At 42.3% G+C, this 27,638-nt stretch overlaps 1 protein-coding gene across 1 annotated transcript; it reads left to right on the top strand.

Moving 5' to 3' along the window:
* Positions 1-275: 275 nt before the first annotated feature.
* cnppd1 (cyclin Pas1/PHO80 domain containing 1) lies at positions 276-25,704 on the top strand. The gene is made up of 8 exons (XM_068034824.1): positions 276-352; positions 7,451-7,553; positions 12,449-12,530; positions 13,408-13,528; positions 14,489-14,617; positions 16,304-16,365; positions 20,517-20,634; positions 21,008-25,704. Exons 1-8 carry the CDS (start codon positions 284-286, stop codon positions 21,734-21,736), a joined length of 1,413 nt encoding a protein of 470 aa, XP_067890925.1. The 5' UTR covers positions 276-283; the 3' UTR covers positions 21,737-25,704.
* Positions 25,705-27,638: the final 1,934 nt, after the last annotated feature.

Here is a 27,638-nt window from a genome sequence, read left to right as displayed (position 1 = left end):
GCCCCGCCCCCTGGCTGTTCCTTGCCCCGCCCCCTGGCTGTTCCTGGCCCCGCCCCAAGGCTGTCCCAACCCCTCCTTATTGCTCTCTTTTTTGGCCCCGCCCCATTGCGGTTCCTGGCCCCGCCCCATTGGCACATTTCCTGGCCCCGCCCCATTTGTCTGTTTCTGGCCCCGCCCTCTGACTATTCCTCGACCTCCCCTCGCCTTTGGCATTCTCCTGGCCTCCGCTCCATTGGTCTGCTCATGGCCCCGCCCCTACCTCCGATCCCCCTCCTGTGCTAAAATGGCGGACTGGGTGGACTCGCTGTTTGACTCCCGCTCCTTTCCGTGCTGTGGTTTCCAGGAGTTTAGTGTGAGTGTTTCCCCAAGATTCTGGGGGGAGTTTTTTTCCCTTTGAGCTCCCACACCTAACCCGAGCCCGAGAACCCGATCCCGCGGCGGACACTGGGCCTGACGCCTCGGGCTGGCGTGCGGCCGCTGCCTGGTGATGAGTGCACACCCGGCGGCCCAGCTGGAACCCCAGCCCGGGGATCGGGGCCTGTGGACTGGGTGTTGCCCGGGCTCGAGGTTGCGGCTATCAATTTTTGTCCACTTATTAACTGAAATACTTTCTAGTGATTTTAAACCGCATTTCAATCATTTGTAGGTGGCCCTCTGTGATATTTACAGGATGGTTGTGGTATGAAGTTTTTATAAAAGGCCGTTGATTTAATTGTAAGTTGTGGGTGGGGGGCGGCAAGTGGAATTTAACGTTAGTTGATTGGAAATGGACCAAGGGAGCAGGGCCCGTGTGTCATGGTCAAGATAAGCGTGGATGGATTGAGGGGATGGTAGGAGTTAAATTTAAGAGGTGGGGAAGTTCAGGGCTTGGGCATGGGGCTGGGGAGCAGGTTTGGCTTGGTGAGTGAGGAGAAAGGATGGAAACAATAGGAGATCTTGACCTTGTTAAGACACAAATTTGTGAACTTCTCAAGATATTTAGTTTAGTTCAGAGATACAGCACTGAAACAGGCCCTTCGGCCCACCAAGTCTGTGCCGACCATCAACCACTCATTTATACTAATCCCATATTCCTATCACATCCCCACCTGTCCCTATATATTTCCCTACCACCTACCTATACTAGGGACAATTTTATAATGGCCAATTAACCTATCAACCTGTAAGTCTTTGGCATGTGGGAGGAAACCGGAGCACCCGGAGGAAACCCACGCAGACACAGGGAGAACTTGCAAACTCCGCACAGGCAGTACCCAGAATCGAACCCGGGTCCCTGGAGCTGTGAGGCTGCGGTGCTAACCACTGTGCCGCCCGTTATTAAGGGGACCAGATGAGTAAATTGGTTGGGGAGTTGAGGCATAGTCAAAAAAAAACAGATTTTAACCAGGAGTGAAATTAGGAAATACTTCTACATGAGAGGTGGTTGAAGATTGGAGCACACTTCTGCAAATGGCAATTGATGCCAAGACAATTCATTTTAGATCTGAGATTGATGAGCTTTTGTTACCCAAAGTGTTAAGGATTATGGGCTAAAATGGATATATGCAATTAAGTCACAGATTAGCCATGATCTCATTGAATGACATTGAAAGGCTTGATGGGCTAAATGACCCACTGCTGTTCCTATGTTCCTATTAATCTGTTGGAGGTGTGGATTGGTAACATAGTGGTTATGTTACTGGACTACTAATCCAGAAACCTAGACTAACTAACTAAAGACATAACTTCAAATCTCATAGAAGGTGGAGAATTTAAATTCAGTTAATTAAATCTGGAATAAAAAGCTAGTATCAGAAATGTTGACCATGCAACTAACCGATTCCTTACCTACCTTCCCTACCTAATGTCCTTTGGAGAAGAAAGTCTGCTGTCCTTACCTGGTCCTGCCTGTATGTGACTTCAGACCTGCAGCAATGTGGTTGACTCTTAACTGCCCTCTGAATTGGCTCAGCAAACCACTCAGTTGTGGTCAAGGAGGTGACTTGCCACCACCTCCTTCAAGGGTAATTGAGGATGGGCAATAAGTGCTGGCCTTGCTTTCAACATCCATAACCTGTGAAAGATTTTTTTTAAAAAACGTGAATAGCAAAAGTAGGAAGTATCAAGGAGACAACTGGGATGTGAGAGAGCGAAGCTTTTGCAGGGAACAAGGGCCCTGAAAGGAAGGGAAGAAATGATTGAACCAGATGCAAAAGTATCTTGGCGAATGAGCTGCCAAGGTCTAGGTAGTCGGGAGACAAAGTGTAATTGTATTAATTATGCATCTGCACGTATTGTGTGTATGTGTTTTAGCACTACTGTTCTGTATGGTAGTGTGAGTGTAGTTATACTATCACTGGTGTGTTACTGTGAAGTCATAGTTATTTATGACACAGAAGGCGGCCATTTGGCCCATCGAGTCAATGATTTCATTTGAGAGTTGGGGCCTCAATCTCATCAAGGAATGCTGCCTCAAACCACTTCGACTTGGCACTCCGGTGTGGTGTTAGAATATGTCTAATGAGTGATTAGGAAGGGAGTTGTTAGATTTGCTGGGACTTCAATGAACCAAAGCAGTTTTTTGTAATTGTTAAGAATGTCAACACTCTTCTTGTCCTTTCACAAACATTCACCATTTGTTGAGTAGGGAGCAATCCTTTACCAAAGTGTTTCTACAGTTTCAGACCATGAGCACAGCGTGACCCAACCTCAGTCATCCCTTATTGAGCCAGGCTTAAGTTAAAATGTTTAGCAATGGAAAAAATAACATGTCACTTGCTTCTCGGGCAGCCAAAGAAAAGTTTGCCAAGCGCGCAGACCTTCCAACCCGATGAAAATTTTATGAGGATAAAGATTCAGCCAAGTGTTAACGGTGTGAGGTGGAGTCACATCTGGGGATTAATTGGCTAGCTTTATGCACCCAAGTACTCTGATCTATCGTGAACCATTTATACAAATAATGCCAGTAAACTTAACTAAGGAGGTGAAGCAAATGTAAAATATAAATGATTAGACATGCTGGTTTGGAACATCTGAACAGATTTCTTCATAGTGTTGGGAGTCTTGAGATGAATCTAGAAAAGCTATTTCTGCTGGTTGGTGAGTCAGTAACTAGAGGGTATTTATTCACAATCGGCAGCAGAGAATGAAGGAAGGGGTTAGGTGAAAATATTTTAACCATTTTTAATACACTATCATTAAGAGGGAGATTGATAAATATTTACATAAAATGTACAGGGAAACAAGACATTCATCCCAACTGTCAATGCCAGTGTTTATGCTCCACATGAGCCTCCATTCACGTTGCTTCATCTCAGTCTATTAATATATCCTATTTATTTCTGCCTCATGTACATCCTTAGCTTCCCCTTAAATGATCATTGCAAAAATATTTTAATGACAAAGGAATGGGACTAAGTGAATAATAGAGAGCCAGCACAGTTGCGATGGGCCAAATGGCTGTGTTGGAAAATTCACTGATATTTACGGCAGTCTAAATGGGCTGGATGCCTCTTTACGAAGGGCCCGTCTGTATTTAGTCTGACATTCATTGTTGCCTGTCACCCTTCACATGATTGAAGTTTGTAAGCCAGATTAGGACACATCAGAAGAGGTCTATCGTTACTGTTTGAAGTCAGATCCCATCTGGAGCGCTGTGTGAAGTTCTGGACATCTAACCTCCAGAGGAATAGAATTGCTCCTGAGTAGGCGCAGAAGTAAGCTCCTAAGGTGATTCCAGGCATCAGGAATGTTAAATTATTGCAAAAAGTTACAGAAGTAGGACTCACTGTTTGCAGAAGGAGTGACTTTGAGGTAATCTTTGTTAAAGGAATTGACAAAGTTAATTCATGCATTTTTTTTTCATTGTGGTAAAAGGTTGAAATAACAGACAATGGCAGTTACAAATTGGCAAATTATGAGTAAGGAGAATCACGGGAAACCATTTTCATGGAAATAAGCTGAGTACGCTATTAAGGAAAGTCACTGGCGCACAGTACAAATGAGTTGAAGAGGCAAGAAGATTTGGTTCTGGAGAGAGCAGGAGTTGAGGGACTTAGAGGCTGGTGGGTAGGGGTGAGATCCGTCAAAAGAGGGATACTTGGGCCAAATCGCTTTTTCGTGTTCCTGAAACGCTGAAGCTCAAAGCTAATGAGCAATAATGAGTTTTGGAAAGTTGAGAGATTACATTAAATAAATCTGGAATTTGTGACCTTGAACCAAGAAATCAATGACCACAAAAGCAGCCGGGTCATTGTTCAAACCAAAAGTCTAACACAGCACCTTCCAAACCTGCTACCTCTACCACCTTGAAGGACAAGGGCAGCAGATGCATGAGAACACCATCACATGCAAGTTCCCCTCCAAGTCACACACCGTTCTGACTTGGAACTATACCGCCGTTCCTTCACTGGGTGAAATCCTGGAACTCCCTCTCTAACGCCACAAGGATTGCAGTGGTTCAAGAAGGCAGCTCACCACCTTCTCGAGGGTAATTAGGGATGGGCAACAAATGCTGGCCTTTCCAGTGCCACTCACATCCCACAAATGAAAAAAAAAATTACCACTGTCTTTTAACAAAGGTTGCAACCTCTACATGTGACTCTAGCCCTACTACGTTATTAACTCAATACTCAGAGATGGGCAACAAATAACTTACTAGTGTTTTCTGTGCATTGAACACGTTCTAGCAAAATTAGAAAGTGATGCTTTCTGTCCAAAGTATTCCCCTGTTTGTCTTTGAAGAATTAACTCAACTTTTTGTATGAAATATTATCTTTTAGAAAACATCCTCCATTTAGAACCATGGAGCATTTTCCCATACTGACCTCAGACAATGGGTTACAGGATTGGGCTGCATGCATTCCAGCGTGACTCCATCCAATTTAATGGGACCCGATGATTCAAAGTAGGGGGTTTATTAAGAGCGACCTGAATTCATGAGGCAGGTGAGAGTGGAAATAGCTGAAGCTAGACTGTGCTGCTCGCTCAGCTAAAAGAGGGGTTAGTGATGAATAACCAGCTAAATCAGAATACCTGAATGTCAAGCAAATATAAGAGAGAATAACTTGCGTTTACATAACACCTTTCATGACATCAGGACTTCCCAAAGCACTTTCCAGTCAATGAAGTACAGTCGCTGTGGCACAATAGGAAATGCAGCAGCCAATTTGTGTGCAGCAAACTCTAATGAGATATTGACCTGATCTTTTTTTTTAAAAGTGATATTGGTTGAGAGTTAAATTATTGGCCAGGATATCGAGGAGAACTCCCCTGCTGCCCTTCAAAATAGTGCCTTGGAATCTTTACCATCCAACCGAGGGGGCTTTTTTTAATGATTTTGGTTTCTATACTGCCTACCTCGTACAATCTGATTTATTGCTGTTTCACTTTGAACTGGCCAGCAAGGTCTTGCAGGATATGTGCGCTCTATGCAAGACTTTTAAAATATCAGTAGACAGGTATGAGCTTTCATCATTCTGACATCATGTCTGTTGCTGTTGGACTCTCAATTGTTAACTGGGATATGATGGGAGGAAACTCTGCATATTCTTTAAGCTTTGTTGAAGCAGCCAATCAACAGAAGAACTAAAAGTGGGTCAGGACTGGCTTTGTAATGATTCTGCTACCCTACATGTGATCTGAATGACTAGATTGTGTAATGCATTATGAGCAGTGCCTGAAGAGATTGCCTTAACTGCTTTTTAAAACTATCGAGATTTGAATGGCATTTTTAATAGCCAGTGGAGCGAACTATTAATTCTTAACTATCTGTAAGGCAGTAATTTGATCCATAAAGTTTTGAATCATTCCCATGCACTGCTTTTCTTTAAATATATTGCCAGTGCAGTTTTACAGTTCAGAGGGTGTCATGGCAGATAAACCTGTATGTGCTGCACACTTTGTGGATTTATGCAGACTGATTGTGGCATAATTACTGCAAGTGGAAGGGGTTAGAACATCTAATTCAATGGAATACTTGGAAATAACAACATACTTTGAAAGGTATCAGCAAAGAGCTGACATTTAAGAAAAACATTGAAATTTTTTTTTGTCCTTTTATATTTAATTACTGAATTTCTCCTGATTTCTCCTTTTAACATTCATTAGCTGCACTAGCAAATTTCTCCACCAGGTCTGCAGGTAACCGATACAATAATGGCCCGGATTTTGCGGATGCAATGATGGCAAAACCGTCAGCGTTCGCTGCCATTACAGCTGTGAAACTTGCAGCAATTTCTGGTGTCGTGTATGGGCTGTTAAATGTGGAAATCCAGAAGTTGCTGTCAGTGATTCCCTGCTGCTCCACAGGGTGTACTGTTGAATTTCCCGGTGACGGAAATCTTTAGAAATCATTTGAATTGATGTGAACTTTCACTTTTTAAGCTATTAATCTTGCTCTAAAAACCTGTGAAAATGTTACGTCTTGTAGAATGACGTGCAACTGGTTTTTAACAGCATACTAAGTTCATAATTATTACTGAACAACCTCTCTGAAACTGAGAAAACAATTTTATGTTTGCAAATTGTCAAATTTCTACTTTGATAAATTCCAGTTTTTAAAGCCATTTTTAAAGTTTGATATTTATTTATACCCTAGTTCCATGTGCATGTCCCAATCTTTATTTTGCATTCTGTAAAATAATTAACAAGTGGAGGATAATCTGATTTTTTTACTCCCTGATTTGCTGTCTGAGGATTTTTCAATGTGATTGAATGCTTAGCTGTTGCTGGACACCAGAGATTCCCTTGAATTGATGCCAGAATCAAAGTTAAGGTTGGGAAAGGGGAAATCCGTGCCACAGAGGTCACTAAATCTTAGTGAGCAGTTTTCTTCACGGTCAGCGCTGAGTCTCATCACTTTGCTGCTGACTGCAAGATTCAGGCCAATGTGTTTTTCGTCCCTTGTTCTTGTCCTGCGTGTTCCCTGCAAATGGCGCTCACTTATAAAGAGAGTGTGAGAGATTTTTACAACTATGGTCACAGACTTTAATGATTACTCTGCTTAACAGTCAGGCTCTTCCAATTCTGGCTTCTTACGCATCCCTGTTTTTCATTGCTCTCCCATTGGCGGCTATGCCTTCAGCTGCCTAAGCTCTGTAAATCCCCCGCTAAATCTCTGCGCCTCGCTTCCCCTCTTTCCTGCTTTAAGACACTTCTTAAAATCTACCTCTTTAACCAAGCTTTTGGTCACCTATCCAAATATCTCCTTATGTGGCATACTGTCAAATTTTCTTTGTTATTTGCTCCTGGGAAGCACCTTGGGATGTTTTTACTTCATTAAAGGTGCTATATAAGTGCAAATTGTTGATTGCCTCGCTGCAGCTCTTATGCTTTTCATGTTGGGGGAGAGAAAGAGCTTCAGCATCCTGAGATTTATTGTGAAACTGAATTTTTTGAAGTCCCACTTGAAGACAAAAGATTGGTAAGGGTTCTTTCAGGTAATACTTGGCATTATTTCTGCTCTCTGCAGCTTCTTCCTGGCCACAGCAAGCTGACAGAGAGAGTGAAAAAGCGACTCTACTACGGTCGAGATGTAGACTACAACATGGACGCTCTGTCCTGTCCTGTCACAGGTGCGTGTGCATGTTATATATATCCAAGGCTTTGATTATTTCCTTGATAAATATCTCTGATAGAAGTAATTCTAGTAATTTACTGGGGGTCCCAGAAACATGGGTTGTGGGGAGATTTCAGAGCACTGGCAGCTACATAAGGGTCTTGTGACATCTAAAGGCACCATATAAATACAAGTTTTACATGAAAAGTTGTTTGGATGTTGTGGTTCCATCTTCAGTTTTCTGGCCACAGCTTTTCCCACTGTCCGGGTAAGGACTGAATAGGGCCACGATTCAAGACCCACATTACCAGCCTGTTTGGGTCAATAAAGTGCACACTTGGTTCGGAAAAAACTGGCAGTCAGAGATGCCAGTTTACATGTCCCAGTGACAGCGGTGTGGATCCTGTGGTGTAGGTAATGCTTCGAGGTGGTATTCTGCATTACTTCAATTGCCATAATGTAAATGCAGCATTCATGCTTTCCCAATGACCAGTTGCTGAGGTTACACTTGGCTCAGGGTGGGATAGTGGCTTCCAGACAGACTCAGCACTTGTTTTCCCAGATCTGTGCAAATGTATGTAGTTGAATCTCTTAAAAAGAGAGAATTTGCATCTAAAAGTATCTTTCGCATTCTTCAGGCATTCTCACGCACTTGACAGCCATTGAATTACATTTGGAGTGCAGTCAGTGTTGCCATATGGCAAACATAGCAGTTGATTTTAGCAAGATCCCACGAACAGCAATTAGGTTAAATCAGTTTTCGGTGGTGTTGGTTGAGGGATGAATGTTGGCTGAGGCACTGGAAGGACTATTTTTCCCATGGGATCTTTCACATCCTCCTGAACAAATGTTGCCTTAGTTTAGCACCCGCCTGAAAGTTGGCACCTCTGGTATTACAACACACCCTCAGTCCTGTCCGCTCAATTCCTGAAGAATGATTGTAATTATATATACATTTGTACAACTTAACCACATTGATAACCACTAGTGGATCCTCCATGATATTGTTCACTGTGATTCAGAGCATGCACTAACCTATGAAGCTAGGAAAAAGTGGAGGGGTGGTTCTGTTAATTAATGTTAGTGCAATAGAGAGAGATGACCTAAATTCAGGAAACCAGGAAGTAGAAGCTAGCTAAAGTAAACTGGTAAATTAGGTTAAGGGATGGGTTAATAGAGATGCAATGGCAGAGATTTAAGGGGATATTTCAGAATACACAGAATAGATGCATTACAATGACAAAGAAAAATTCCAAGTGGGGGGACCCGCCATCCGTGATTAACTAAAACGGCGATGAGAAATCATAAAGGCAAGAAGTCACTTGTGGAGTGGTGTACAGGCCACCTAACGTTAACCACACTGTAGGGCGGGGTATAAAGGAAGAAATAATGGCAGCTTGTCAGAAAGGTACGGCGATAATCGTGAGGGATTTTAACCTACATGTAGACTGAAAAAATCAGATGAACAGAGGTACCCTAGATGAGTTCTTTGAAACTTTTCGGGATAATTTCTTGGAACAGTACATTCTGGAGCCAACCAGAGAGCAGGCTATACTAGACCTGGTATTGTGCAATGAGCTAGGATTAATTAATGACCTCATAGTTAAAGCGCCCCTAGGTGGCAGCCATCATAATATGATTGAATTTTACATTCAGTTTGAGGGAGAGAAGTGTGGGTCCAAGACCAGTATTTTAAACTTAAATAAGGGCAATTAGGGCATGAAAGTAGAGCTAGCTAAAGCCTGGCTACATGTAGTCAGGTTTGGGATGGGGTCTATATTCCGTGTCCAGCATTGGGTCGGGCTGGACAGTACTGCTTTCGGAAGGTCATGGGGATCAGGCTTACCCATGATTCTCCACAACTCCATCTTCAGGGATAGCCTGATGTCGGAACGGAGGTAGGATATTCGGGTTGGATTTGGGTTGGCTGTGGTCGGGACGGATCCAGGTCGCAATTTAATTTTATACCCAAGCCAGGCTTTGGAGCTAGCTAAAGTAAACTGGCAAATTAGGTTCTTCTTCTTCGTGTCTCGAGAGACAATGGGTATGTGCCTAGAGGTGGTCAGTGGTTTGTGGAGCAGCGCCTGGAGTAGCTATAAAGGCCAATTCTAGAGTGACAGACTCCTCCACAGGCACTGCAGATAAAACTGGTGGTTGGCTCTCTCCCTTGCAATTTTCAAGTTAGGTTAAGGGATAGGTTAATAGAGATGCAGTGGCAGAGATTTAAGGGGATATTTCAGAATACACAGAATAGATACATTCCAATGAGAAAGAAAAATTCCAAGGGGGGGACCCGCCATCTGTGGTTAACTAAAACAGTTAAAGATAGTATCAAACTTAAAGAAAAAGCATATAATTGCGCAAAGATGGGAGGCAGGTCAGAAGATTGGACAGAATATAAAAAACAGCAAAGATTGACTAAATGATTGATAAGGAAGGTAAAATTAGAGTACGAGAGGAAGCTGGCTACAAATATAAAGACAGATTGTAAGAGTTTCTATAGATATTTTAAAAAGGAGAGTAAACAAAGTGAGCGTTGGTCCTATAGAAAGTGAGTCTGGGAATTAATAATGGATAATGAGATGGCAGATGAAGTGAACAGGTATTTTGCATTGGTCTTCACTATAGAAGTAATATCCCAGTATTAGCTGCAAATCAGGAAATGGAAGGGAGGGAGGAACTCAAGAAAATTACAATCACCAGGGAAGTGGTACTGAACAAATTGTTGGAGCTGTGAGCTGACAAGTCCCCGGGTCCTGATGGACTTCATCCTAGAGTCTTAAAAGAAGTGGCTAGTGAGATAGTTGATGCATTAGTTTTAATTTTCCAAAATTCCCTAGATTCAGGAAAGGTTCCGCTAGACTGGAAAATAGCGGATGTAACTCCTTTATTCAAAAAGGGAGGCTAGATACAGGGAGGATGTTCCCGATGGCTGAGGAGTCCAGAACTAGATGTCACAGTCTCGGGATGGCGTATGCCATTTAGAACTGAGATGAGGAGAAATTTCTTCACTCAGAGGGTGGTGAACCTGTGGAATTCTCTACTGCAGAAGGCAGTGGAGGCCAAGTCATTAAATATATTCAAGAAGGAGATAGATGTATTTCTTAATGCCAAAGGGATCAAGGGATATGGGGAGAAAGTGGGAACAGGGTACTGAATTAGACGATCAGCCATGATCTTTTTTGAATGGCTGAGCAGGCCCAAATGGCCTACTCCTGCTCCTATTTTCTATGTTTCTATGAGACAGAAAGCAGGAAACTACAGGACAGTTAGCTTAACATTTGCCTTGGGGAAAATGTTAGAAAGTATTAGTTAATGGGCGGCACAGTGGCGCAGTGGTTAGCACCGCAGCCTCACAGCTCCAGCTACCCGGGTTCAATTCTGGGTACTGCCTGTGTGGAGTTTGCAAGTTCTCCCTGTGTCTGCGTGGGTTTCCTCCGGGTGCTCCGGTTTCCTCCCACAGCCAAAAGACTTGCAGGTTGATAGGTAAATTGGCCATTATAAATTGCCCCTAGTATAGGTAGGTGGTAGGGGAATATAAGGACAGGTGAGGATGTGGTAGGAATATGGAATTAGTGTAGGATTAGTATAAATGGGTGGTTAATGGTCAGCACAGACTTGGTGGGCCGAAGGGCCTGTTTCAGTGCTGTATCTCTAAATAAAATAAAAATAAATAAAGGCGGTATAGCAGGGCACTTAGAAAAATTGACGGTAATCAGACAAAGTCAACATGGTTTTGTTAAAGAGAAATCATGTTTAACCAATTTATTGGAGTTCTTTTGAGGGAGTTACATGTGCTGTGGATGAAGGGGAACCGGTGGATGTTTTGTACTTGGATTTCCAGAAGGCATTTGACATCAAAGGTTAATGCACAGTAAGAGCTCATGATGTAGGGGGTAACATATTGGCATGGATAGAAGATTGGCTAGCTAACAGGGAACAGAGTAGGCATAAGTGGGTCATTTTCTGTTTGGTAAGATGTAACGAGTGGTGTGCCACAGGGATCTGTGCTGGGGCCTCAACATTTTACAATTTATATAAATGACTTAGATGAAGGGACCGAAGGTATGGATGCTAAATTTGCTGATGACACAAAGATAGGTAGGAAAGTAGTTGTGAAGAGGACGTGAGGCTGCAAAGTGATATAGATAGGTTAAGTGAGTGGGCAAAAATCTGGCAGATGGAGTATAATGTGGGAAAATGCGAAGTTGTCCATTTTGGCAGAAAAAATAACAAAGAAGCATATTACCTAAATGGTGAGAGATTGCAGAGGGATCTGGGAGTCCTAGTGCACGAATTACAAAACGTTAGTATGCAGGTACAGCAAGTAATTAGGAAAGCTAATAGAATGTTATTGTTTATTGTGGGGGAATTGAATACAAAAGTAGGGATGTTATGCTTCAGCTATACAGGGCATTGGTGAGACCACATCTGGAGTACTGTGTATTGCATCACTAAAACAGACTATCTTATTGTCACATTGCTGTTTGTGGGAGTGTGCTGTGTGCAGAATGACTGCTATGTTTCCTACATATCATAGAGTCATAGAGTTATACAGCACAGAAATAGGCCTGTTAGGCCACCGTGTCCGCGCCGGCCTTCAAGCCTATCTATTCTAATCCCATTTTCCAACACTTGGCCCCGTAGCCTTACGTGCTATGGCATTTCAAGTGCTCATCTAAATACTTCTTAAATGTTGTGATGGTTCCTGCCTCCACCACCCCTTTAGGCAGTGTGTTCTAGATTCCAACCACCCTCTGGGTGAAAAAAAATTTTCCTCGAATCCCCTCCTGCCCCTTACCTTAAATCTATGCCCCCTGGTTATTGATACCTCTGCGAAGGAAAAAAAGTTTCTTCTATCTATCCTATTTTCCAAGCACTGACCAAATTCAAAGATCTTGTCTCTTTCAGACATTGCAGTTGAACTACTTCAGAAATCAGCACCGAGTCCCATCCGAAAACTCCGGAAGAAATATGCAGCTCACGTGGCTAGGTAAGTTTAAATATTAAGTTGGGCATTTGGTGTGGGCTGTTAGTGAATTGTTTTTAGGTGAAACTGTGAACTGTATGAGTCACCAATAAGCATTGCACTCGTTCTCCAACAGTAATTGAATGTCCTAAGTAGTGCAGCTTTTGCTCTGTACCACCCTGTCATGTATTTTTTAATTACACCTTTTGGCACAGAACAACCTTGATATAATATGAGACACAAAGGATTGGAGTTGGAGGGATAACAGAGCGGAGGGGTTGTGGTGGTGGTGCAGATAACATTTGGTAAGGTTGGGAAGAGACTCTTTTCCCAGGCTAGTTAATGCATGATTTATTTTTAAAATTTTACTTGGTTCTGCGATGTGTATGTTATAGTAACACTGGGTTTATTGTCCATCCCTTGTTACCCCAAGAAGGTGGTGGTGCACCTGCTGTTTGATCTTTCTAGCTTTTCTGAAGCCACTTCAGTTTTCTCATCTAGGGCATTGCCGTGCTGTGAAAAATCATGAGTAATCATGGCAGATGGTGAAATTTGATTTATTTAATTAAATCTGGAATTATAATCTAGTCTAATGGTGATCATGAAACCATTGTCGATTGTTGTAAAAACGCATCTGGTTCACTAATGTCCTTTAGGGAAGGAAATCTGCTGTCCTTACCTGGTCTGGCCTATAGACCCACAGCGATGTGGTTGACTCTTAAATGCCCTCTGTAGTGGCCTGGCAAGCCACTCGGTTCAAGGGCAATTCAGGATGGGCAATAAATGACAGTGACGTCCACTTCCCACGAATGAATATAAAGAAAAAAATCACCATCTAATGCATAGATTATCAGCTCACATACAAAATTTATAAGGGCTAATGATCTCTGCTTTTCCACAGGGAGGCCTGTATCTCGCCTTGTGCAATGATGCTTGCTCTTGTCTACATTGAGCGGCTACGACATCGAAATCCTGAGTACTTGCAGCAGATCTCCTCGTCTGACCTTTTTCTAATATCAATGGTGCGCGAAAAAACACAGTTCTGCCTTTGCTCTTTCACGCTGCGATTAAGATGGACTTGAATTCACATAGTACCTTTTACAGCCTCTGGACATCCTGCCAATGATGAACTTTTGAAGTGTAGTTATTGTTGTATAGGAAACACAGCAGCTAATTTGCACACAGCAAGGTCCCACAAACAGCACTATGATATTGACCAGATAATCTGTTTTAGTGATGTGGATTGAGGGATAAATAGTGGCGAGGACACAGAATAATTTCCCTGCTGGTCTTCAAAATAGTGCCGTGGGATCTTTTGCATCCACCTGAGAGGACAGATGTTTAACATCTAATCTGAAAGATGGCATTTCCAGCATTGCAGCACTCCCTCAGTCCTGCAATGGAGAGTCAGCCTAGATTTCTGTGCTGAAGTCTAATTAGTGCATCTGAGGAGCAGTAGCTCGTCGTTTTGACATTTTAACCTGTTGAAAGCTCCTGCATTCTTAAAGTTTACTGGGTCTTGTTAGTTTGTTGCAATGAACTTGACTGATTCTGCTCTGCCTTCCCCTGTCCCCCACCCCCCTCAATTCTAGATCCTCCATCATAGTAATCAGGTATCTACTGTGTCCTTTGGTTACTGACCCTCCTACCAGTGGACACAGGAAATAATTTCTCCTTATCTACTCTATTTAAAAGTCTTCATAATATTGAACAGTTACTGCACATCAAGTAATTAATTGTATGTGAAGAATGCTGTGATGTTTCAAAGACATTAGATAAGGCACTATATAATTGCAAGTTGAGTCTTCACTATTTTAGCAAATGCTTGTAAGCTGGTCAGGATTTATTTAAAAATCTCTCTAACTTATTACTTAGCTCTGAAAACCATTTTATTGGGCAAGATTATTTTCAACTAGCGCTCCTAGTACAGTGACTGTGCTCCCATTAGCGTTTGTTTTGAAGCTTTTTTGGCTTTGCCGCAGATGGTTGCCAGTAAGTATTTGTACGATGAGGGAGAAGAGGAGGAGGTGTTTAATGACGAGTGGGGAGCCGCGGGCAAGCTGGACGTTCAAGTGGTCAACACTCTGGAGATGAACTTTCTGCGAGCAATTGTAAGTTATCTGAGCTGTCCATTCGATAGATTATTATATTTAAAATTTTGCACAGAACATGCGCTTCCTTTAAATGTCACCTTTGAAACGCTTTACCTGACGCACTAGGTGCCATAAAACAGCATAGCCAACTTACCGTGAGCAGTCCACGAGAGGTCTGGTTTAACACAGTTATATAAAGGTTAATGATGTGGAGCTTCACCAGACGATAGTAATGGTCAGAGCTGGGCAATGCTACTGTTGTCCTGCGTGTCCTACCCCTGCTTGCTGCTCCAGTCTCTGCCAGCATCAGATTCTTCTGAAATACCCTTGCTGGGAACAAGGACCAGCGGACTATCTGTACCATTTCTTCTTGCAATCACACGGTCCTAAAATGGTACAGCACAGAAGGAAGCCATTCAACCCATTGTACCTGTTCCTGGCTTTTTTGTAAAGCTATCCAATTAATTCCACTCCCCTACTCTTTCTCTATAGCCCTGTATTTTTTCCTTCAAGTAGTTAATTCTGTTATGAAAGTTACTATTTGCTTTCACCACCCTTTCTGGCAGTGCCTTCCAGATCACAGCTCGCTGTGTAAAAATTTTAAAAAGTTTCCTCATGTCAGCTTTGTTGGTTCCTTTGCCAATCATCTTAAATTTATGTCCTCTAGTTCCAACTTTTCTGCTACTGGAAACAGTTTCTCCTGATTTACTGTTACCAAAACCATTCATGATTTTGAACACCTCTAATCAAAGCTGCTCTTAACCTTCACTGCTCTAAGGAGAGCAATCCCAGTTTCTCAAGTCGCTGCACATAACTGAAGTCCCTTGTCCCTGGTACCATTCTAATAAATCTCTACTGCACCTTGCCTAAAGAGAAGTGCCCAGAATTGAACACAGTACTCAACTGGGAAGTGTTACTTCCTTCCCCACCCCAGCATAAAGGTGAACCCATACTCAAACAGTTGGTTGTCAGGCTGCTGCTGACGGACTGATTCTGGGGGTTGAGCACTTTATGTGCTAAGAAGATGTGTCCCTTGCACCATCTTTTCAAAACTTTGACGTAAAAGTTATCCCGCTTCCAGGTCTTACGGCTGGGAGTCTCTCTATGGTCTAAGGAAACTGAGCTCCTCTATATCCCTGATCAGTAGTGTGATTTCACAGTTCACACAGTCCTGTATGAAATTGTGGGGACTGTTTACTAAGAAATGAGAAAGGAAGGTTCCTTAAAATAAAATCAAAATACCGCAGATGTTGGAAATCTGAAATAAAAACGAAGTGCTGGAAATGCTCAGCAGGTCTGGCAGCATCTGTGGAGAGAGAAACAGTTAACGTTTCAGGTTGATGACCTGTTTCTTTCCAAGGAACATTCCTTACTGAGTTGCCAAGCAGCGAGTTAGACCTAAATCATGGGTCTCCAGGAGAGTTGAAGGCGTTTATATCAAACGGCGTAAAAGAAAATTCTTAGGGCTATTAATACTTGAAAATGGAAGAGCACTTTGATCGAGGTACCCTTCGACCATCTTTCCCTTTTGACTGATTGAAAAAAAGTCCAACTCTGAACTATACTAAGTTTATTGTATTTGTTGTCCTGTTGATTAGGAGCTGTTGGCTGTCCAGTTGGACAGGGTTGAAAAGGGAGTTTATTGGTTATATGTCTGTAATATGACAATTTATACCTAAAAGTTTCTATTTTTTGGCTTTGCAGGATTGGAACTTGTACGTTAATACCCAGGAATTCTTTGAGCTTTTGAGCCGTTTGGAGGGAAGGTAGGTGTGCCAGTGCTGGGAAACACTTGCTATGGTTACAGATTGTTATGTTCCAGAGCAGATCTTTAGTGGTATGAGAAGCAGTAAGCTAGACATCAAACAAAAAAAACTGTCCTGTTGCTACAGGACTTCTAGTATGTAGAAATCCTGCCTTGGATGTTGTACATCAGTGTTGTCCAATAGAAGTTGCTGACTAGCAACACATGCTATAGTGACACCGTTTTAGACGCATACATTAATTTTAGTAGAAACGCCTTATGTACACTAACACACCACAAGTAAATGTATTTGACATCTATTTTTACTTAACCGATGTCTACCACCATTCAATAACTAAAGTAATACAACAATATTACCATTTGACCAAGGATTGCATAAAATGGTTACAGTTCACTTGCATGGGACATGCAAATGAGTAATGAGATCACATGCGAATGACGGTGACCGTTCCTCAATTTTATTTACTGATCTGAAATGTGATTATCCACATCTGGATTCCCAGTTAGCCACATGTGGTTAGTGGCTAGCATATTAGGCAACATTGCTGTATTATTGAATGGACTCCATGGCATTTGGAATTGTGTAAGCTCCACCAGGAAGTAGAAAACCATTTCTTTGGGCAGTCTGAGCCCACTGAACATAACAAATTATGGCTGCCTGGCCACCTTGTGGTCTGGTGTTATCCATCTTTCAGATGAGACGTTCAACCAAAGTCCCGACTGCCCTCTCAGTTGGATGCAAAAGACCTCATGCGCTTTTTCAAAGAAATGCAGGTGAGTTCTCCAAGCTGGCCTGGCCAATATTTATCCCTCAGCCAATGTCCCTGACACAGATAATCTGATCATTAATACATTGCTGTTTGTGGGATCTTGCTTTGTGCAGCATTAGCTGTTCGATGCTTATGTTACAATGGTGACTGTATGTTAAAAGTACTTCAGATTGATATGTTCCAGAGCATATCTATAGTGGTATGAGCGCTTTGGGACATACGGAGGAACAGGCGTCGGCCATATACCTGTCCTAGCCTGCTCTGTCACTCAACAAGATCATGGCTGACCTTCTACCTCAACTCCATTTTCCTGCCCTATCCCCAGATCCTTTTAGCATCCAAAAATCTATCAACCTCAGTCTTAAATATCATCAACGACTGAGCATTCACAGCCTTCTGGGTAGAGAAATCCAAAAATTCACAGCCCTCAGTGAAGAACTTTCTCATTATCTCAGTCCGAAATGGCTGGCTCCTCATCTGAGACTGAACCCCCTAGTCCGAGACTCTCCAGCCAGGGGAAACGGCCTCTCAACATTAAAAGTGTAATATAAATGTGCATTTTTCTTTCAGACGCCACTCTTTTAGTAGTGCTCACAGTCTTGAGAGACATTAGTGCTTACTTTACCCATTGTAAGACCAATTTCAAGCCTGTTGTCGGCAGCTGTATGATAAAGCAAGCACAAGGCACCAATCCAGAAACTGCAGAGCTTCTAGGCCGTGAATGGCACAGGTGCATCCTGTACATTTGCTGTTGACCTTTGTAGTTCTAGCAAAATCCTTCAGATATTTCCCAGAGACTGCACCCTCACGTTTACCTTGCTATATTTGTCACCCACTGGCTGCCATCAGTAGCTGTGCTGTAATATGAATGCAGCCTATGATGGTATGGTGTGGCTGGGTTGAGCATTTTATTGCAGAATGGGATTTGTTTTTGGTGGGTAATTCCACTTTAAAGGGAGTGATTGGTGCACCTCTGAAATGTTGTGCAGTCAAGGTGGTTTGCAGCATTAAATATTTGTATTCACAGGTTTTCTTTAAAAACAGCTGGGCAGAAAGCCACTTGGACAAGGACGTTCAGTGTGAGAATGCCACACACTCTCAGGAGGCAGTTCCTGAAGACTGCCTGAGTAGAATCATGGAATCTCACAACAGAAAAGGAGGCCATTTGGCCCGTCATGCCCGTGCCAACTCTTTGAAAGAGCTTCTCAATAAGTCCCGCTTCCCCACTCTTCCCCATAGCCCAGCAAATCTTTCCTGATCGAGTAAATTTACAATTCCCTTTAGAAGTGTATTATTGAATCTGTTTACACCACTCTGTCAGGCATTGCATTCTACCCTGCCAGGCAATGCATTCTAGAAGCACTCACTGTATTTTTTTTTTTTAATTCCCTTATCTCCCCTGGTTCATTTCACTGCCGATGGGAGAAGATTTCATGGAGCAGCTTCTGAGCAGGCACTCAAAAATAGAGCACGGGGAAAAAAATCAAATATTACAGACGTCAGCTGCTGTAATATTTAATTCCACTTTCGATCTATGATAAAGAAGTCTTGCATTTACATAGCGTCTTTCACGACTTCTGGACTTGTCGAAGAGCTTTACAGCAAATTAAGAACCTTTGAAGTGTAGTCACTGTTATAATGTAAAAAATTGGTAGTCAATTTATCCACAGTAAGCTCCCACAAACAGCAGTGGGACAATGATCAAATTATCTGTTTTTAGTGATGTTGATTGAGGGATAAATATTGGCCAGACACTGCAGAAAACTCCCCTGCTTTTTGCAAAGGTGCCATAGATCTTTTACATCCACCTGAGAGGGCAGACAGGACCTCTGACAATGCAGCATTCCTTCAAGTACTGCAGTGTACTTGGATTTCCAGAAGGCATTTGACAAGGTGCCACATAAAAGGTTATTGCGCATAGTAAGAGCTCATGGTGTAGTGGGTAACATAGCATGGATAGAAGATTGGCTGGCTGGCAGAAAACAGAGTATGCATAAATGGGTGCTTTTCTGAGTGGCAGGATGTGACGGGTGGAGTCCCACAGGGGTCTGTGCTGGGGTCTCAACTTTTTTACAATTTATATCAATGACTTGGATGAGGGGAGTGATGGCATGGTAGCTAAATTTGCAGATGGCAGAAAGATAGGTAGGAAAGTATGTTGTGAAGAGGACATGAGGTTGCAGACTGATATAGATAGGTTGAGTGAGTGGGCAAAAATCTGGCAGAAGTAGTATAATGCAGAAAAATGTGAAGTTGTTCACTTTGGCAGGTAGAATAAAAAAGCAGAGTATTACTTAAATGGAAACAACTGCAGTATTCCAAGGCGCAGAGGGATCTTGGTGTTCTAGTGCATGGATTACAAAAATTAATATGCAGGTACAACAAGAAATAAAGAAGGCTAATGGAATGCTATCCTTTATTACAAGAGGAATTGAAAATAAAAGTAAGGATGTTATGTTTCAGTTATACAGGGCATTGGTGAGACCACATCTTGAATACTGTATGCAGTTTTGGTCTCCTTATTTAGGAAGGATGTACATGCATTGGAGGCTATTCAGAGGAGATTTACTAGATTGATGCCTGGAATGAGCAGGTTGTCTTATGAGGAAAGTTTGGACAGACTGGGCTTGTTTTCACTGGAGTTTAGAAGAGAGGGAAGACTTGATTGAAGTTTATAAGATCCTGAACAGTCTTGACAAGGTGAATGTGGCAAGGATGTTTCCTTTTGTGGGTGAGTCCAGAACTAGGGGGCACTGTTTTAAAATTCGGAGTCGCCCTTTTAGGACAGAATAGGAGAATTTTTTTCTGAGGGTTGTGCGACTTTGGAACACTCTACTTCATAAGACGGTGGAGGCAGGGTCATTGTATATTTTTCAAGGCAGATCTAGATAGATTCTTGTTAGGCAAGGGAATCGAGGGTTATCGGGGGTAGATGGGAGTGTGGAATTCAAGACGCAAACAGATCAGCCATGATCTTATTGAATGGCAGAGCAGGCTCAAGGGGCCGAATGGCCTACTGCTGCTCCTAATTCGTATGTTTGTACTGGAGTGTCAGCCTAGATATTTGTGCTCGCGTCTTTCGCGAACATAGTAGCATAACTAGTCCATTCGGCCCTTCGAGCCTTGAACTCAGTCTAGAATGCTACCCACTGAACCACAGCTAACATAATTGAGCTGTATTTTGTCATTATTGTAATTGCACTGGTGTAACATGGTCTACAGTCTTGCCGCACATCACATGAGCTGCTCTGATCACACATTACAAAACATTAACAAGTTCCTCTGACCCATTCCTTTTGGAAGAAAGTTATAAAAACAGCAACACATCATACACCCTGCCAAGCTTTTTGGGTTTTATCTTGTGCCTCCATTTTTTTTGCAGGGTTGCCGAGTCGCAGGGACTGAAACGAGGCTGGTTCACGTACACAGATTTGTGCGTGATACTGGAGCAGGCTCTGTGGCAACAAGCATTTACAGAACTCTACCAGCATATTGTTAAGGTAGTGTGCAGTCGCATCCTTGTTAGTAGCTTAATGCTTTATAAAAGAGAAGGTGGAAGCTGTAGAGCAGCAGGAGTGCTTTGGGCAATTAGTCTGGATGAGCCTTGTTTCTTGTTCAACACTGATTTTGCTTTGTCTGTTGCCATGGTCTACATTGGCTTTAGCACATTGACATGCTAGGTTAGTGTGCTGAATGTATCGCAGTGCTACATTAGCCAATCCAGTTAATGTTTTAGTGGTGATTTCAAACTGTTTCAGCAGTGAATCTTAAAATGCTGTCTAGGTTGTGTACAAACCTAATTTGAGGAACTATTAAAAATTGAGCTGGATTTGACGGATTTTTAAGTTACTAGTTTCTTTTCTCGTATCATAGGTCGCCTGCATGATGGGCCTTGTGTACCTAACTAGCGTGGCAGGAATTATCGCTGGTACTGCAGTCCTACGGCAGGCCATGTGTTCAAAGGGCCAGGTACGCATGATCTCCCAGAACCAGGAACCTGTTTTGAACCAAGGGATTATCCTAGACCCGGTGGAATGCACGCAGGAGGCCCAGTCCTTTCTGTCGACCTCGTTCAAAGCAGCAGTCATTAATCTGGCCCGGTCTCGAGGCTCTCCTTCTAATCTTCACTGCTGTATCTTAGAAACTGATACCAGCAGGGGGAACTCTGGCATCGCAGTGACTGCACTCTGTCTCTGGGGGACTGTCCTGACCTCCCTCACTTACAGTACTGACCTGAGGAACATCCAAGAGGAGCCTGGAATCTCACCGCCCATTTCTTGTTCAAACTGTTGTAAACTGCAGAGTGAGGCCGGGCTAGCTGTCAAATGCGGGACATTGAACCAAACATCCGTCAAGGTTGCCTTCCGTGGTACTCCATTGGAACTGTATACCTCCTTCAGTTCGCACAGAACCCCCTCTCCTGTTGGATATAGAAGCTGTACAAATGACAGGGAGGTAAACGGAAAGCAGCCTCCTTCGGCACGCAGCATACAGCAGCTGATGGACATCCTGTGTCTCCCTGGTTCTCTGAGGTTGAGTAGATGCCCTGTGGAAACAGCAATGGCATTTAACCAGCTTGTGATGCCAGTGTTACCCAGTTAGGGGAATCAAGCTCCCTTCCAGCTTACTTTGAAATTCATAATTACAGCTATGTTGGACTGAACTTTTTTTTTTACCAGATCCCTGTTATGAACACTGAAGTAATCTTAAATCCAGCAATCAGATCAGCAAGACAGATATTAAAATCACAACACAGTCTCGAATCAACTACAAAAGCTGCTGGCCAGAAATGGCAGCTATACCTAACCTAGACATTGGTTATAAATGCCATGAATTCACCAATGTCATCAAATTTGTGCTTGGTAGCCAGCTGGTCATTCTATCTCCAAGACAAAATTGTAAACATCGGGGTCTACGTTCCTCCCCACTAACATGAGCAATAAATTCGATTTATAAAAGGAAACTTTCATTTGTATGGACACTTGTATCCGATGTCTCAAGGTGCTTCGTATATAATGAATTACTTCGAAGTGCAAGAGCTCCTTACGTAGGTAAACATGGCATCAGTTTTTGTGCACAGCAGATCCCACAAAGACTGACAAGATAAATAATTTTTTTGGTGCTGTTGGTTGATAGGGGAATGTTGACTGAGACACCAGAAGAATAACCTTTGGGCAGTGCCATGGGATTTTTTAATGTCGATCTTAACGAACTGGAACAAGCAGACATCTCACCTGAAGAACAGCATCTCCTGGCAAAGCAGCACTCCCACAGCCTAGAGTATGTGCTGAGGTGCTTTAATTAGAATTTTTTCACTTAATTGAAAATGAAGAAAAATATAACCCGCAAATTGTGCTGGCAAGTTGTATTTTGTTGACCATTCACTTCCTTGTCACGGGACATGATACATGCGGGATTTGTAGATTCTAAACCTTTAAATTTTTTTTATTATGGCAATTGAAGGGCTTTTGTAATGGAAAGGTTTGATGGTGGTTAAGAATTGGACGTGGAACCCAAAAAGCCCACGTTTCTGAAATGTTGGGCTCAGACGTTCAGAAACATGAAAACAGGAAACACCACTTGTAACTTTGGAAACTTACACATAACTGTAAATTTACTAAAAATTGCCTTTCATGCTAAATGAATATTGATTATATAGTGTGTTGTATTTACTATGCAGCTTTACAATTGGGCCTTGGAGAATACGAGAAGGCTAGGTTGACTTTCTAATGTGTTTTTCTTTAAAAAGTATGTTTTTCTTAACATGGGTGATTTCAGTTTTGTGACCCTTAATTCAAGAGTTGGAGATTATAAAAATCTGACATGGACATTATAACGAAAAACCTTTGAAATGTAACTTGGGGCAGGGATGGTAATCTTGCATAAGACTGCAACAAAGGACTCTGTCGGCACCATTTAAGTGACGATATTGCTAGTTACCAATCTGCTCTGAAGTACTCGCTGTGCAATTGGGACAAGTATGTTATTTTGGATCAGTTGCTGAGCAATCAATAAGCACCTGGATAAAGGGGGCATTGAAGGTCTAAAGTAGGTTTTAGAATTCGCACTTGGTTTCATTAGGTAATCACTTACCAGGACTTGGCCACAAAGATCACCTTTTAGTTACTTCCAAAAGAACTTTAATGCTTTAAATTGTGCTCTGGTACTTGTCGAACATGTAGTGAAGATGTAAACAGATTCTTCTTCCTCTCCCTCTCCTCCTCTCCCAAATGAGTGATTTGTGTTTTTCGTGCTGACTATTGGTGTAGCCCGAGTTTGTTGAACATATCTTTGTTCTAAATGACAAGCATAAACTTTGCTCTGTTCTGCTGCACTACCCCCCACCCCTTTATTTCCTGGTCTTCCTGGGTTACTGTGACTTGAGGCTGCGTGAGTAACCCTTTCAGTTCTACTGATGCCTCTCTGAGCTGGCTGCCTCACCTAACAGTGACTGATAGCAAAAATTCAGTGCTATGTGGAATACAGTCCATTTCCCAAGCCACCTGTTTGGGTTTTATACAATGAATAACTGAGCTGACCAGACCAAGAAGGTGTCTGTTTCCATCACTGATCTAGTGTTGAGTTTGCTGATTTCTCCCAGGGTGTTTGTAGGGGTTTTTTATTGGGGGTGGGGGTGTGGGGAATGTGAGTTTGAAGGAAAAATCTAGCAGGTATACTGCTTCCGATCGCTATCTAATGGGCCTCCCTGGACGTTTGCGTGTGTGTAGAGAGGCGAGAACAGGATTGGACCTGACCGCTCCCACCCACAGTTGAACAGCCTGCCTAGTCTCCCCCATTGGGCTTAAAACATGAAGATTGGGTGAGGTGCAGGAGGACAGATAGTGCCTGAGATACCGGAGTCTATGCCTCAAGAAAGAAGAAAATTGGCAAGCGATGGGGAAGTGGGGTTAAAAAGAACTCAGTCTTGCAATATGTTTGCTCATTACGCAACTCCCAGCAGATGAAATATCTTTTAAAAACTGCACATTTACCAGTAATTGTGGAAGTGCGCATCACAGCTATCAAAACTCCAGCTTGCTGTTAGTCACTGAGTTTGTGACGTGATAATCGGATAATCCAAGCAGCTTCTGGAACTATACATCACCACAGCAGGTATATTAAAAAGCTTAATAGACAGCAAAAGTAGACCTTCTACTAGTAAACTTGGAAATGATGAGTCTTAGCAGTCTAGTAAAGGGGAAATTGCTTGCCTGTTACCTTTTGTGATGGCCAAAGGTGGTTGTTGTGCAAGATAAACGAAATTCAACAAGTAAGAAACATTTTTACTATGACATTCATTTTTTCAGCTAATTGTTTTAAATATAAATTTCTATGCAATGGCTGCTTCCCACCCCCCCCCCAACCCCTTGTTATTTGCAAGACTGGACGAATCTTGTAATGCCAGGTCTGATAGGGCTGCAGAATCAAATGAGAAAGCAAACTGCAAAGTGCTGGAAATCTGAAATAAATACCAGAAATGCACAGGTCTGTCGGTTTCCAAACGCAAAGAGACAAGTTCAGATTTTGTTTACCAATGGTCCAGACTAACAGCAGTCACTGATTACTGAAATGCTGCTGATTCACCTTGTGTCAAGTATTTTGCAAATGATTTCAGTTTCAGTGCTAGTCCGGCCACATAAATAAAGCCTTCCAACCCTCTGCCAAAATATGGAACATTTGATTTTGCAAAATAGAAAGTAGTGTCAGGCAGTACGTCTGTTGGGGTGGGCGGGGTAGTGCTTGGGGATTGGTCATGGCAGGTTTTTCGAGCTTCCCCCGGCCTCCTATGGCATTAAAATGTAAGTCTGTGTTGTTGGGATGTTTCCTTTCAGAGTTCATTGGGAGAAACTTCTCGCTCATATTGGTTGCCATGAAAGGACTCTCGGTTGCTTTTGAGTGTTTTGGTTTGGGAACTTTCCATTGGTCATATCACAGAAGATGATTTGTCTTCACCCTTTTTGCTTTTACTGCCTTCCCCGCACTCTTTCATTACTTCTCTCTCTCCCCTTTGTTTTGTTCCTGCTTCCCTTTAATTTCTCATTTCATTTTAATATTTCCTCTTCAGTGGAGCCATAGAATGAAACAGCCCAGAAGGAGGCCATTTGGCCCATCATGCTTGTGTCAGCTCATTGAAAAAGGTAACCAATTAGTTCCACAACCCCTGCTTTTTCCCCATAGCCCCGCACACTTGTCCATTCAAGCATTTATGTAATTTCCTGCCCTTTTAAGATTTTATTGTGATAATCGTCATACTATAATAAAATAAGTTGCATATTTGGGTGAGGCTAATGATGCAAAATAATTCATCCAAATCCTGTGATTTTCCACCATTGCTGTTTAAATACAGAAGATCCCCAATTTCTCTTTCCATCTCTGAAGTGAGGAATCCGTTATTAAAATTACAGTGCATGAGAATTGCTGAAAATAGACATGTTATCGAAGCTTTTTGTCTTGCACTCATCAGGACAATCGCAAGAATAGTCAATGTAAGGGAAAAGAGCAACTTGTATTGCGTGAGAAGAGATGCTGATTGGTTGGCAAGTGAACTCTGGTAGAAGCGTTGGCCATGGAGAATGCACCAGTTTACGGTGACTGACAGTTAACTGCCAAGCTTTGTTTGAAATTTAAGCCAGGCAACTTGATTCTGGTCAAGGCATCGCCCTGAGGAATGAACCAGCGAATGACTGTCACTTATTAATACATATATTAATACACAGGGCCCTGTTCTTTGCAGACAGAAAGTACATGTACACACATTGTGCCTGTTTCCCTGAACAAAATATGTGACTGCCATTGGCTGGTTCATTCCTCAGGGCAATGCCTTGACCAATCAGAGTCAAGCTGCCTGGTTTAAATTTCAAACAAAGCTTGGCAGTTAACTGTCAGTCACCGTGAACTGGTGTATTCGTTATGGCAATGCCTCTACCAGAGTTCACTTGCCAACCAAACAGCACTCTCTTCTCATGCAGTATAAGTCGTTGTTTTCCCTTACGTGGTTATTGTTGCGTATTGTCCTGATGAGTGCAAGACGAAAAGCTTCGACAACATGTCTCTTTTCAGCAATTCTCAAGTTATATATACCAAATTACTATTTTTAATTACAGGGCACTTCAGTCCATGAAAAGATGTATCTCCGCAATAAGCTCTGACTTGTTCGACATAAGCTAATAAAAAATGTAATGTGTTTTAGCTCTTAAATGTTAAGCTGTACTTTTGCACTGGCTTTCTTAGACACCTGTAATTTACCACATCCCACCTTGGGGTAGGTCATTAGTTTGGGAAATGCTAATGTAATATCGCTACAATTGGGTAGATGAGGACTAGTATGTAATATTTTGAGGGCCAGAATATGCAGTAAACCTACTCATGTTCATCAGCATCTTTTAGGAAAGGTGTTGGAGGGAGAGAAAGGAAGAAATAAATTCTTCCAGCCTTGTGGTATTTTACAAATAAGTATTGTGGCCCAAGTACCAATTACATAAATAAGAACAAAAAATTCTGGAAGCACTCAGCAGGTCAGGCAGCATTTCTGGAGAGAGAAACCGAATTAATGTCTCAGGTCAATGACCATTCTGTTTTTATTTCAGATTTCTGGCATGTGTGTTATTTTGCTTTTATGCCACTTACACAGGTAGCTTAACTTGTAAATATTAAATGCATTTCTACTTGACTGACTTTTGCTGTATGGTTCAGGGACTCCAGCAGGGAGCAATGGGGGACCCCAGCAGGAATAAAGTATTTTCAAGATTAAATTCAAAGGTTTATAAGTTCAAATTAAGTTGGTTAAAGAATGTAAAGGTCCAGAGGGAGCTGGAATTTAAAGTACCAATGTCGGTTTTCGTTTGATAAAAATGGTACAATAAAGTTCCATCATATTTTGCTGTCTGCTGTTTTTCCAATTCTTTTAATTGGCAAGTCATTTGAGCTAACTTTTGTGAGGATTGAGTGTGTGTGATGGATGAGGAAGAGTCTAAAGCCTCAGTATGAATATATGAAATAGGATCAGGAGTGGACCGTACGGCCCCTCGAGCCTGCTTTGCTATTCAATATGATCGTGGTTGATCATCTGCCTCAGCTCCACTTTCCTGCCCGCTCCCCATATCCCTTGATTCCCTGAGAGACCAAAAAGCTGTCTCTCAGCCATGTGTAGAAAAAACGGGGAATTGATTTGTTCTTCTAAATGTCTCCTGAGCATTGCATTCCTTTATCTTTCCCAAGAAACCATGGGGATAATCTTTAGCTGACCACCTGGTGTTACAGCTTAGGCGCTAGTTACACAAACAGCCTGGTTTTCCTTTCATTTCAACTAGCGGCCAATCTACAATCCCAGTTTTACACTCCAGCTGTAATTTGACAATTAAACCCCACCCCTACCCTACAATTAATTCACATTGGGATTTTGGCTTTCACATAAAGATGGTTTCCTTCCATACAAAGAAGTTGCCTTGGGCATTGCCTTCTCAATTTGTTTTTACTTCTGATATATAGTGTTTGTCTTTTGAGA

Source organism: Heterodontus francisci, chromosome 7 (genome assembly GCF_036365525.1).
Source record: "Heterodontus francisci isolate sHetFra1 chromosome 7, sHetFra1.hap1, whole genome shotgun sequence".
Taxonomy (NCBI): domain Eukaryota; kingdom Metazoa; phylum Chordata; class Chondrichthyes; order Heterodontiformes; family Heterodontidae; genus Heterodontus; species Heterodontus francisci.
This window is presented reverse-complemented; position numbering and strand designations above follow the sequence as displayed.